At 50.4% G+C, this 13,118-nt stretch overlaps 1 protein-coding gene across 3 annotated transcripts in view; it reads right to left on the bottom strand.

Annotated features, from left to right (window-relative positions):
- Nucleotides 1–754: 754 nt before the first annotated feature.
- The window catches only part of LOC149370605 (MOB kinase activator-like 2), a 125,655-nt gene continuing 113,291 nt past the window's right edge, over nt 755–13,118 (bottom strand). For 2 of the 3 annotated variants that reach the window (XM_089562389.1, XM_089562386.1), the window contains exons 2-5: nt 6,053–6,225; nt 4,647–4,743; nt 3,831–3,955; nt 755–2,325 (exon numbers count right to left, since the gene is read on the bottom strand). In XM_089562389.1, coding sequence (XP_089418515.1) covers nt 1,838–2,325; nt 3,831–3,955; nt 4,647–4,743; nt 6,053–6,225 — 883 coding nt within the window. In that variant the 3' untranslated portion in view covers nt 755–1,837. Of the gene's footprint in view, nt 2,326–3,830; nt 3,956–4,646; nt 4,744–6,052; nt 6,226–6,466; nt 6,958–13,118 lie in introns of those variants that run through there. The other variant, XM_089562377.1, reaches the window with a different exon arrangement.

Below are 13,118 nucleotides of genomic sequence, written 5' to 3'. Positions count from 1 at the left end.
CCATCACTGGCGAGCCGACATTGGCGACCCAACATTGGCGAGCCGACACTGGCGACCCAACATTGGCAAACCAACATTGGCGAGCCGACATTGGCGACCCAAAATTGGCGAGCATTCATTGCACGTGCCCCTCCAAATGCCCGGTGCTGGGTCATGGGAGGAGAGAAGAAAGACTTTTCCAGACTCACCCGCCGCCTCGCATACTTTTTAAAAATAGACCATCATATTTACACATTGCGTGTGCGGCGTCGCGACGCATGCAAGAAGGTCGCAGGTGTGTGACGCCCAGCACCTGTGCGGGCCAATTCGAAAGGAACCAATAATAATAAAAAAAAAGGCTTCTCTCTTTCCTCAACATCTCGTCAGCTTCGGAGACAATATTCGACGCTATGGTCCTGCCATGCAAGTGATAGGACAGGCCTGCTGCAGCACAAGCTGCTGCAGCCGTAGTCACCGACAGGAATGACTTTTGCTGATAGCTTCCCAGTGACCGACAAGAGGAAGTTTCATGACCTCTGCTACACCACGCCGGTGTGCAAGGTCACTCCCTTCGACAAAGCCACTACCAGCTACGCCAAACTGCCCATGTGCCATTCAGATGGGTTTATGCAGCCATTTTAGAACCCTGGATCCGATTGCACAGTCAAGTAGCGGCCAGCTTGCACCACCTAAGGCTTAGGTTCTTTGTTTTTTCTACAGAGCTTGCAAACATTGCCATTCGCAGGTAGAAAACACCGGAAAGATTGGAAACCAATATCTGATGTGGTATTATTGCCAGGAAGGCTATGCTACAGCACTATGAATCAAATGCGTGTGGCTACTGCACTGCAAATTATCGCGACCGTAACAGAGGTAATGCTATTATATCAACACAGCACAACTCCTTATCACATCGACAAATGTTTGCTCTAGAAGTGAGCAACAGTACAGTGTTCACCACATCTTGCCTTTCACTTTGTTTCCCACATAAAAAATGAAGCTAACCCTTCACGCTTGGCCCTTAATTCTTCTCAGCACAGTATCTATGACATCATCGCAAAAAAATAAAAACCTATGCGAGCACCAATTATCAACAAGTGGGTTTAACTCGACCGCAAATGCAACCAAAACAGCAGCTCAATGAGAAAACAAAGGCATAAGAACAACAAAAACCACAGGAACTCCTTCAATACAAGTCTGATGCCTTTTTTTTTTCTTTCCACCGACAGGCTGAATGCCAGCACCGGAACTAGCTCCACAGTTGCTGCTTTCACAAAGCATGTGTGCATTCTTCAGTGCACCAACCTTCCGACGAGTGTCCTCTTTCGACATTGCAACCCAAAGCTAGCCTACTGACGTCTACAACAGCCACAGGAGATGCCTGCAAGCTCTCGCAAAATAAGTTCACACACGCTGCCACTGGTACTATCACGAAGTGGGGTGGACGTTGTGACACTCTGTAGGTCAGTCACTCTGGCAACAGCCGGCCAGCTATGTCACTTGAAGGTTGCCAGCTGGTAAGCGGTTGGCCAAGCCTCCTCCAAGGCTGGGCTGTGCCTCGATGCGGGATGAAGCGTACCACGCCCCTCCTGCCACCTTGGTGTTAAGCAGCACGTGAGCGCAGCGCCAAAGCTGCATTTTAAGCCAGCGTAACAGCTAGGAAAAACAACAAACTGCTCGACGCTGCTGCTGCTGCCAGAAGAACCACCTCATGGTGCCAAGGTGACTGTGACCACAGACACGGTGGAAGTGGCTCAATACCACTTCCAGAGGAGGAATCACTGCACTGCACCACAGCTCTGCCCCGGCCGTCGCCACAGGCGCACTCGCAAAACGTCAACAAGCGGCGAGCGGCGGCCTACTGCGCAGGCACCACACTTCCGGCGGTCGTGGTGGCCATGGACACCGCCGGGGCCTCAATTCCGGAGGGAACCACGGATCGCTGCGTCACCGAGGGCGACAGGGAGACGTCCATGGGGGCAGCAGCCGAGGAAGATGCCGCGTCCGCTGCCCCCGAGTCCTCGTCTGCGCCGCTGGCCGCCGCGACCGTCGAAGAAGAGGAAGGTGCCGTGGAGGAGGCAGCGGGGCTTCCGTTGGCATTCTCGGCGGGTGGACAGAGTCCGAGCGCGACGGCCAAGTCCTGTAGCACGACGGCGTCCTTGGGGTCGACAAGGTTGAAGCGGGCGTTGAAGAGCGTGAAGTGGGCAAAGATGGAGTGCAGGTGGCCGTGCAGCTGTAGCAGGACCATCTCCCGGAAGTGGGCATGGTACAAGTGCGCCAGGACATGCAGCAGCAGCCCGTGGATCTTCTTCACCAGGGACTCGAAAGAGCTGGGGAACTCACGTTCTGCGCACAGGCAATCATGGGGGAAGAGCTTGTTGGTTTCAGGGGTGCAACCTGCCTTGGCCCGTCTAGCACTTACACTGTGCACTTTCAGCTTTTACATGCTCTCACTGAAGGAGACAAGGTGCAAATGATTTGTGTGTGTCCAAATGATTCCTGAACACTCAAATATAATGAGTTAATGCTTCAAAGAAATGTTGTGCAGAGCAATATGTGCAAAATGACTCTTCTGCGAGACACAGTACCAACAAGTTTTTCAAGTCACTACGCTCTGTTCCTAGCACATATATCTCGAAAAAAGTCTTAAAATGTGTATTTGGGGAATACTTGCAATAGGTTCAGCTGAAACAAGAAAAAGTAAGAAAATATGAAAAACCTGCTATGCAAGGCCTCTAGTTTCATGCTTCAATACGCTGTTCCTAAAGCATGCCCTAGCTCGGGCAGCCTAGTTTGCCCGAAATGGGGAGGCACATATCAGGCATTATCACGACCGTTGCAGTACCTCATGGTTTGCACACGCAATTCTGTTCTCAAAGGCATGCATGAATATTACTATTTTGCAAACGTTTAGTTGCAGAGCAAGGCTCTATTTTTGCTGTCGAACAATGTCACTTCAATGTCACATCCTCTTAATCCTAGTAGTCATGAAGCTTTGTACCAAACAAACCTTTTCCTTGCACTTTCTCTGTCCTGGCTCAGCATAGTTTTTCTTTACACAAACTATCTATTAAGTCTAACAAATTTCAGACCGCCTCCCCAAACACGCAACCAGCATACAGCCTTTGCTCCTGTGTCGATCAATGCCTTTGTCTTGCATCTCAAGGTGACACGCTGTGGTGTACACTGGCTTTGGCTTAAAGCTGCTACTGTCTTCAAAGTTCTGCAAGCTCCTTGCTGCATTTTAAACTGGCTTAAAGGGGTCTGATAACTTTGCGGTATGCCTGGGATGTTAAAGCACTACGCTTCGTGAATACTGTTCAGCAAAAATTTTTTAATGTGCTTTGTAGAAGCTGTTATCTGTAGACAAAATTTTAATTTCAGTGTGTTTATGCCTTTCCTCCTTTTCTTCTTGTCACATTTTGCACGCTGGAAGTTTGGCGCTCCTCCGCCGGCACCCCCCCCCTCTGGAGGCGGAGCTTCTCGACAGCTACGCGGCTTATTGGCCCCGGCCACGGTCACTGCCTGAAGTCTGAAAGAATCTGACAAATAGCGATCTCTCAACTTGCACACACAGGTGCGAGCGACGGAGGAGGGTGCGAGCATGAAAGAGTCGCCGGGAAGGGCTCACCAACTTTCGCATGTGATTATGGGTTCTCTGCTGCGTGTACAGGTGTATCAATTGGCTCAGGTATTCACGGCAACTTGATGAGCTCTCCTTGGAAAGTGTTTCAGAGCCTCTTTAAATACTACATCTGTCTTGCATAGGAACTCTGTTTGCGAGCTTGCAACTGCCTGCAGCATGGGCCATCCAAAAAAAGAGACGCACAGTAGAAAAACAGTGTGCTCACCAAACTTGGTTGGGAAGAGGGACTCGTCGTTGACGGTCTTCTGGGTGAAGGTCATCACATAGTCTATGTACTGGGGTGCGGCCACCTTGCACTTCTTCCCTTTCTCGTCAAACCACAGGTACTGCCTGCACAGGCAAAGCACAGAGACGGCATGACACGCATGCACCCAACAGTAGCAATATGTGTCGAGATGCTTTGTGCGCTGCAATTCCTCATGTGTGGGCAAACAGAAAAAGCTAAATGAATGAAAACCAGTGCACAAAAAAACCCAAACTACAGGGTTTCGGCACTTCTAATAACTTTTAATGAGCACTTTCAATAAATGTTCGGGGCACTCTTTAAATAAACTGCAAACCGTGCGAGCTGCACAGAACAAATTTCCAAGCCCCAACATGCAAGAATAAAGCACCAGCATTGTGCAAAAGTAGAACATGGCTCAAAGACGAAGTAGTCTATGCACTAAAACACAAATTTTGCCACTTAATTTTTCTTTTTTACACAACACAACACAGCATGCTCACAGCACTTCATTTTCGGAAACAAACGAAAAGAAAACGGCGGTGCTTTCTTTAGCAGTGAAGATGTAATGTCTTTCAGGCTCCCAAAAACAGCAGACAGAAGCAACAAGACCTCCATAGTTGTTGCACTGTGTACATGTGGTCACGAAATTGTTGGCTCTTAGCGTTGTAAATGCCGCGGATCAGATATAGCACTTTGTAAGCCATTACAATCACATAAAAATATGAGAGGCACGAGGGTTGTTGCATGCTAAAGCTACAGCAAGCGATCAGTGGAAAACATGCCACAGTGACGCACCTGTTGCCTGGACCAGTCATGTCAGGGCAACCAGACATGGTGCAAAACTCCGACACCGTCCCGTACAGGAGGTTGATGTGGTCAAAGAACGCCAGCGCTGCGCATCAAGATCAACAAAATCAGCACTATGAACCAAACATGCTCCAGATGACACAGAAATCTGCACGTTTAAGCCAGTGTGCCTGCCATGCCTAACACATGCAAAATGATGCACAAACTGCACTCAACTCTTGGTGTTTTCAGGAATTCAAGCTAGAGGTTTATTCATTCACCTATTCTGTGGTTAAACCGTCAGTGGTTATTTGACCAAAATCAGCAAGTTTTAGAAAGTATAATGAGCAAGTTTTATAAATTGCATTGTAAAAACATTTCATTGCAACGACTTGCCTGTGGCCATTTCAAAAGCTTTCTTATCTAGCTTATGCAGTGTTCAATTTATATGTGACCTCTATGTTAGTACTTAATAAACTGAAACACCATTACATCAACACTTATAATTTCTACTTTGCACCTTGTAGGTGCTTTTCAAGCCTATGCTTTTTTTCCGTTATCCAACACTCAGTAATGCACTGTATACGAAAGCCTCTAGCAAAAGCATTTGTTTCGCAAATACCAGAAGCCATGTGTCACTGATAAACAAACATGAATCTATGTTCACACCTGTATTCTGTATTGTAATGCTTCGTTACACTTGGAGTAGATGAATGCAAATATATCTGCACACAAGCTGAGCTTGCTCCAAATACATAAGGAGTTGGTCTCTAATGTGGCTGCTAATTTTGTGGCCCACGTATGTAGATAGTCCTTGGAGGAGAGCATGGATTTTTCTTTACACCGGACAGCGCAATATAATACTTAGTTAATGAATGGAACAGCCCAAAGGACTCATGATGTTACACGTCCTAGCAACTAGCGTTCTGCAATGGTCAATGTCGGGCAAGGTGGAAAACTCCTTGAAACGTGGCAAACACAAACAGTATGATGTACAGAGTGAACACACAGAAAGGAGACGCAAACAAAGAGGGAACCCTTTCAGACGTAATTCCTGGACTATTCCTCTATGACTGGTGGAATGGCAGAATGTAAATACAAAGGCATGAGCACACGGCATAATAAACAATAAAGAAACGAAATACACACGCTGGACGGAGCGTGTCACTCAGGCTTTTCATTCTTGACACGCTCCCTTGACCGAAAAAGGTTTTCCACGAGCAACGCACCTCGTCCGCGAAACAGAGCAATGCGCCCCTGCCGTTGCTGAGAACTGCTGTCTGCAGACGCTGCTAAGGCAGTGAAAGTGGGTGTCTAGGTCGCTCATTACTATACGAACAGGGTTTAGCCGCTGCCTATGGGCGCCCACCAGCCGGGGCTAGCCAGAGTAGTAAGAGAGAGAGGCAGGCGCTCACTGTGCGAGGCGAGCCACTCGTTGTAGTCGAGTCCCTCGGGCAGGTCGACCAGGTCGCGCAGCCGCGACTCCGGGATGGTGCACTCGAGCACCGTCGACTCCAGGTACATCTTGGGCTCCTCCTGGCCGCCGGCACCGCCCGAGGACGCATCCTTGTCTTTCCGACGGGCTTTCCTGCGAGGAACACCGGGTTGGGTTAGGGCGAGAGGAGCACCGACAACACTGTTGCACCTAAATGCCGGCAAAGAGGCGCCGCATCAAGCGCCCTTTCAGAGCGATGATAACGACGGGGCAGAGAAAGAGTGAGAGAAAGGGAATAGCCGCACTGAGGCACAGAGTCCACGGCGCGTGGGTACTGGCGAGGCGACCCGGCTGGCACGGGCACGACGAGAACGCGAGTAGCCAGCCGACTTGCCTCGGCTGGAAAGCGGTCTTCCCCGCGCACTTCGGGGCGCTGCAGTGAAGCCAGGACGTCAGGTGGGAGAGGCCCGCGAGGCCGTCAGCCGCGCGGTCTAGCAGCCAGAGCCCCATCGCCGCCACCGCCGGCGGACGGAGCCGAGGAACACTCTGGGAGGCCAGCACTCGGCGCGACGCGGAGGTCCGCGATTACACGAGCCCCCGGGGTCAGACTGGGAGGTCTGTTCCGCGTTTCAAAGGTGCGCGGCCTCGCCGTAGAAGGCGACGCTCACCGGTCCGAGATAACGGAACAACAGAGGGACACGATGCAGGGGAAGGGAGGCGCCTATCGCGCGAGCCCTACACAAAGAGGAGTGTATCTCCGTGGCAGTGCGCGCGGTTCCTCAACGACAGTCGGTGAGTCATCCCCTCGACTGCGCGCGCGCTAGAGAGAGAGAGAGAGGGAAGGACGAGTAAAACAAACGATCCGCCGTTCGTCAGACGCAAGCGCCGCAACCAACTGCGCGCGGGCGACAGGCGCCCGCGACAAACGCGCATCAACTCCGCGCCAACAACCGTCGCGAGGGATGATCCCGCGCGGAACAGACGCCAAGAGGTCGAAATAAGGGACGCGCGTATACCGCACTCGCCAGCGTTTCGCCCTCCTCTCCGGAATCAGCATCCACGCAGTGCAGACGGAAAGGAAGCCGCAGCGCGCGCTGCGAGCTTGCAAGCCTTCCGCGTACGTCACACCCGGCCCGGTTACCACCACTGCGGGACAAAAGGCTTCCCCGTATCTTCAACGAGCACCGTCCCGCGCCAGGTGCGGCCAAACTATCTCCCGGCGAATTCCCTAATCTTATCGCGCAACCCGACTGACTCTTATTGCCCCCCGCTTCGATTCTGCCCGTCTCCACTCAAACACCCCGTTATCCACACTCGGAAGTGGAGGGCTTGGCCAGCTTATAAGGGACCAACTGTGGAACTGGCTTATCTAATCTCCACTATACCCTAACAGACCACGGTGCTCCATCCTCTGCAATAGGCGGCTCCAAATTCGAGGCGCATTACAGCACCGCTGCCGCACTATATAGTCGGGATACAACTCAACAACGAAACGACAAATGCTCCTCAAAGGAGCGACTCCAGTCAATGGCATCGGCCGATTCTCCGTCTTGACCGATTCCCTTGGATCTGCTGGAGTGAAATCGCAGGGGGTGACAGATGAATGGGGAATAATGGCGGCTTAATCGGATTTAACCGCGGCGTCATGAAAATCGGTCGTCGTCATTGCCTGGCGGGCCTCGTTTGAGAGGCATATCTGCCGCTTAGTTCTTGGGTCGTATCCAACTGCAGCAAGAAGGGCAGGCTATTGCACAACATCAGCGCTGTATTGCTTAGACAGGCGAGAGTGGCGTGACACGCCAACTCGTCGCCTCAGACTGCGCGCTGATAGCACAGCGAACAATGAGGCGCACGGCCCGCATTAAGTGGCTCGCACCGTCCGCAATGAGTCATGTCAACACAAGCGGAGATTACGAGCCTCGCGGAACGGTGCACATCTGCCCGATGATCTTCGTGTTGTGACTCCGAAAGTCAAGGCTCTGGACATAGAGGTCCAAGACACCACTTTTTCAGATACGCTCGCCGTGCTTTCCTGCTATAAAGAAAAAAACAAAACGGCCCTTCTCTCCACCGAAATCTGTTGGTGCAGATAGGCAGTGTGGTGACATTTTGCGCGCGATTGTTCCACGTTTTGCAAAACGGCGCGTTTCACGTCGGGCGAATTCGCACTGAACTGGCTCGAAGTTTTCGGCTCACAACACCCGCGAAGCAGCATCAGCTGAAAAGTGCAATACGGGGCGATTGTATTGGTTGCATTTTCTCCTTTGATTTCACTCAACTTTCCAACGGTGTCACGCGCTCCAGCTGAGGTCGGTCGGGCGGATGCAAGGCATGAGAACGCTAGCGTTGGCACAAGCGTATTTACGGACATTTTCTGTACGCGACGAACCAACTACACACACACACACACACACACACACACACACACACACACACACACACACACACACACACACACACAAACACATAAAATTGGTTTTTGAGAAAATGAAAGGCGCAGTAACCCTCTCACGTATCTCGCCGGACACCTCAACCGCGCCGTGTGGAAGAGATGGTGGAGGGAAGAGAAAGAAGAGAGAAAGAGGTGCCGCTGCGGCCGAGTTCGAATCCGGCTATTCCGGCTAGGTAGCCCTCCGACCACTCCCACCACCTGTGACGTCACGCCAGCAGGTGCAAGGCGGCCGAATGCGATGTCAAGACATTATTCTTCGTACAAAAGTTAGCGCAAAACACGACACTCACAAGAAAGGTGGACAGAACAACGCGCTACTGACAACTGATCCTTCATTGGAAAGAAACACGTAATATATAGGCACACCGTCACACCTAGAGATGTGAAGGCCTGAAAAAAACACTGCAATTTTGGAAAAAAAAAAAAAACGTTTTTTTTTTCGTTTTTTTTTTCAGACGAGAAAAAATAAAAAGAAACATCGAAAATTTCACAATGCAATTTGAAGGTTCTATGATTTCTTGCTTTCAGTTTAGGTTTTTGTTTTTCCTTTGAAAACCATAACAGTTTGCATTGTTGAACGATTGGAGAGCAGTCGTCATCGCCGGTGCCATTTAGTGCTTTTAAAACGTTCGTGCTGCGAGTACGCGGGTTGGAGGCTAGGTCACATATAAGATACAGGCTTGACTTAAAAACACACTAATACTTAACTCACGGCTGAAGTAGAACAAAATGGCTGCGAATTCTACAGCGCGACACACACGGCATTAATAACATAGGCTGCTGTGCACGTAAGCGGTTCTAGCCAAATACAAGCCTAGCTTCTTGATTTCCAACGCAGCAGAGTACAGGACATCCGCAAGAATTTGATCCAGGACAGGGGTCTGCGACTCAGCGACAACGTGGCCCCATCTACCTGGTGGCAAGGCCTTTGCACCAACCAGCCCTAACTCCTCTGGCTTGCCGACTGTTGCAGATACCGTAATTAACCGCCAGCTGCGAACGAAACTGGTCACGTTTCGGAAACGTCCATACAAGGATTCGCAACAGACTTTCAGGGGAACGCTTTCGAAAGCTCGTGTATGTGCAGTCGAACCTAGCTGTGGACACAACTTCAATCCATGCTGCTGCGCGTAGTGCCGCATCCGGCGACAGTGACTCTGAATCCGATATGGAGTGACTTTTTAGATCAGTTTTCATGTTCCCTTTGTCGGTGCAATAGAACAAGAAGTTCGTTACACAAATACGATATCTATGTCTCCATATTCGCCTGGAGTGCAAATCGTTATTTATCTTCGTTTCAGAATATGACATCTATAACTGCATATTCGACTGAACTTCGGAGCATTATTATTGATCGTTGCGCTGTTGCAAATAAATCTGTTTTTAGCAGGTTTTGCAAAATTTCCAATTTTTCATGAAAAGAATCCTGAAAAGAATGGTTTTTTTCATGCCATTAAAAATTTCTTGAAATATTACATCTCTAGTCACACCACCTATCAGCTGCAGCAAACGTCAGAATGATGTGAAGGGTCATAAAAGCGATAAAAGACACAAAGACTGAAAACACGACGTAGCTAAAAACGATAAAAAGCGGCGAAAGAGCATTAAAAGCATGACACGTGGTGTATAAGGCCAAAGAAACATGACTGAATGGAATCCAACAGGATGATAACAAAACGATATTGTATAAAAACGTAACAAATGCAGTAAAAGAAAACACGTGAAGCAAGAAAAACCTGATAAAAAAGACTGCGCTGAACACTTGAGATTACATTGAGGGGAAAAAAACACCTGTACACAAGCTCGTACTCAGGAAAACCTTTCTAAAAAGCATTCTTCAGTTTTATACAAGAAGATAGATGCATCGCTAACAGCATTCGCGCACTTTTTTCTGATCAGAAAAGCTTCTTTTAATTCACGGGTCCACTCGATCATGGCCTCTACCTAAAGCAACGGTTTTTTTCAAGAGTGGGCCGGCAGAAGTTTTGTTCACAGTCCTTGCAATGAAGAGGCAGATTAGAACCTGTTCCTGTCCCCATCGAACGTTCATGCTCCCTCAACCTAATGTCAAGACATTAGGTCGACGGCACTGGTCGGAGGGTCTCTTTGTTTGAGGGGCGTTTGCAGCTGCGTTCTCGGGTCGCACCCGACTGCAGACCTTCAAAACGCCCACTCTTCGGGCTGTTGCGAACAGGTGCAGAGAGCTCGCGCCACCGCTTCCACCTCGGTTGCGCAATGTACACGCGACAGCACGGGCAGCCATACGGCGACGTCCAGGAAGCGCTTACTGCAAACGTCAGTATAGTACCATTCGGAACACGCTGCGGGCTCGAAAACCAAAGGAACCGAAAGTGTCACTCCCATTTCAACACGATAGCTAGGCGGGCGAGTTGGTGATAAAAATTTCAACAATAACAGCGCCTGTGTTTTTCTACCCTTCGTCCGCGTTCTTCGCACTGTTATTGTTGAAAACTTCCGTTTCGTCTATCGGCTGCAGCAAGGGGGGAGCAACAGGCACGACGGACAGACCTCGGGCGACCGCAAACACGTTCGTCAAAAGAGGCTGCTGGCGCGTTTCTCTCCCTTCGCTATCGCCGAGGTGCGCGTCGCAAACAAACGCGGGAGTAAACACCCCCCCCCCAACCCTTTGAGCGACGAGCCCCGGAGAGTGACAGCGACGACCAGGGCGGAGTGCGCGCCGAGGACGTCCGTTGCGCGTGCGAGCCAAAAATAGGCGACCAGGCAGGGCGACAACAAAGCGACGCTGCGTAATCAGCCGAGCACCGAGGGACGTCCCCCCATCTCCCGAGTCGACAACAACCGCGCGCCCACCCCTGCAGTCACTTGGCTCGCTTCGAGAGAAGGAGGGCAGGCCAGAAGATAGTAATGCCAGATTTCGTCCAGCGGTATGCGAGCAGCACCGCTGTAGGTTGCGCCGCGAATGAGATCAGTGGGAAGGAACGGGGTATATGCGGAATTGGCAACACGGACAGCCAGCCGGCAGTGGAAGTGTACGGGATGCGTGCATGCGAAAAAAAAAAAAGTGCACTTCGTGAAAGTGGCTCAAGTTACTCGCCTGCAGGCATCGGGAGGCGCGCAGCGTACCCGCGATTGAGCGGATGAAGCGAAATAGCAGGTGAATGGGCCGCGAGGCAGCTATAAATTTCGTTTTCTAGCACGCGCCTCCCGTAAACTTTCGCTGCGAACTGTATAAGATAATACTGAGGATGACGATGATAACTGGCTATGAGGAGAGGAGAGGCGCCGAACCTGCCTCCTTTCTCGGTGGACACCTGTTCCAAGCCGTGAGAAGCAAGAAAAAGAGTGAAAGGAGGAAGAGAGAAACACGCGCCGTAGTGAAGGACTCCGAAATATTTTTAGACCGTAATGAAATAAGACAGCGCAAGGAACGGGACGAAACATGAAGGAGCAAAACACACACACACGGGCGCTGACTAACAACTGAAATTTTATTTCGATGCAGGACACATATGTAAGGCACAAAGAGGGGGGTGTGTCCAAGGCGATCCTGCACAATCACCGAAACAGTGTAGTCACGTCCAAGGGTAAATACGATAAAAAGGTGAAAGGCCGAAAAAGACAAAAAGCGATAAAAACCACGGTGTAAGAGGCCGGGACGGAAAGTGAAACCGATGAAAACACATAGCCAAAAGGCAAAAAAACGGCGTTAAACTAACGGTGAAAAAACGGGACTAAAATCGCGACACAACGTGATTAACAAAAATGAGGGGCATTTAAAAAAGGGTTAAACATTTACCCTGCCTCTAACAAAATCCAATTCTTTTTGCGACAAGCACAGGGAGGGTGTACTCGAAATAAAATTTCAGTTGTTAGTCAGCGCCCGTGTCTGTGTTTTTGCTCCTTCGTGTTTCGTCCCGTTCCTTGCGCTGTTTTATTCCATTATGCAATACCAACTAGCCCGGCATCTTGCACTTCTGATTTTTAGACCACCCGGAGCCCTATGCCGCGCTCACATCGCACTTCGCCTCCATGCAAACGCGGCCGAGATGCGAACCCGCGTCCTCGGCAACCGAACACCGTAACTCCTGAACCCCCGGGGGCAGGTACTATCAGCAACGAATGAAACGCGAACAAGAAAACTGAGGTGGCAACCCAAAAACACCAACGTATTAGCTCCTGTATTAGAAATACAAGCACGGTTGAATAACACTTCTAAAGAAGAGTCTTCATGCCTTCGAAATTTAAATAGCAGGAGCTAGGATGCAGCTTCCCCTGGCTAAGAGCTGCGCATTTTCCAGTGCGTGGTTCAATTGTCTTGTTCGCGTTTCATTTCTTGCTGATAGTACGTATGTGCAAGATATGTTGACTATTACAAAGACCGGCGGCGTTCGGCCACAGTGAGAATATGGCGAGTGCCAATCCACCTTTCGCTTCAGTCTGCCGTTGCGTGCTGCCGACCCGCTACTCTCCGTTTGAGCGACGGAGGAACCGGAAGAGGTGAACAGCGGCAGGAGACGCCCGCTTGGGGCAACCACTCCACGAGGAGCGGCTTGTCTCGCCCTGGTACACCCACTGGTCAGGGGTCGCGCTCTGCACTAGGGTACGCGCACAG

Source organism: Amblyomma mixtum, chromosome 1 (assembly GCF_055824585.1).
Source record: "Amblyomma mixtum isolate Tamu chromosome 1, ASM5582458v1, whole genome shotgun sequence".
In the NCBI taxonomy this organism is placed as follows: domain Eukaryota; kingdom Metazoa; phylum Arthropoda; class Arachnida; order Ixodida; family Ixodidae; genus Amblyomma; species Amblyomma mixtum.
The sequence above is the reverse complement of the archived record's forward strand: the minus strand, read 5'-3'. Positions and strand labels throughout refer to the sequence as shown.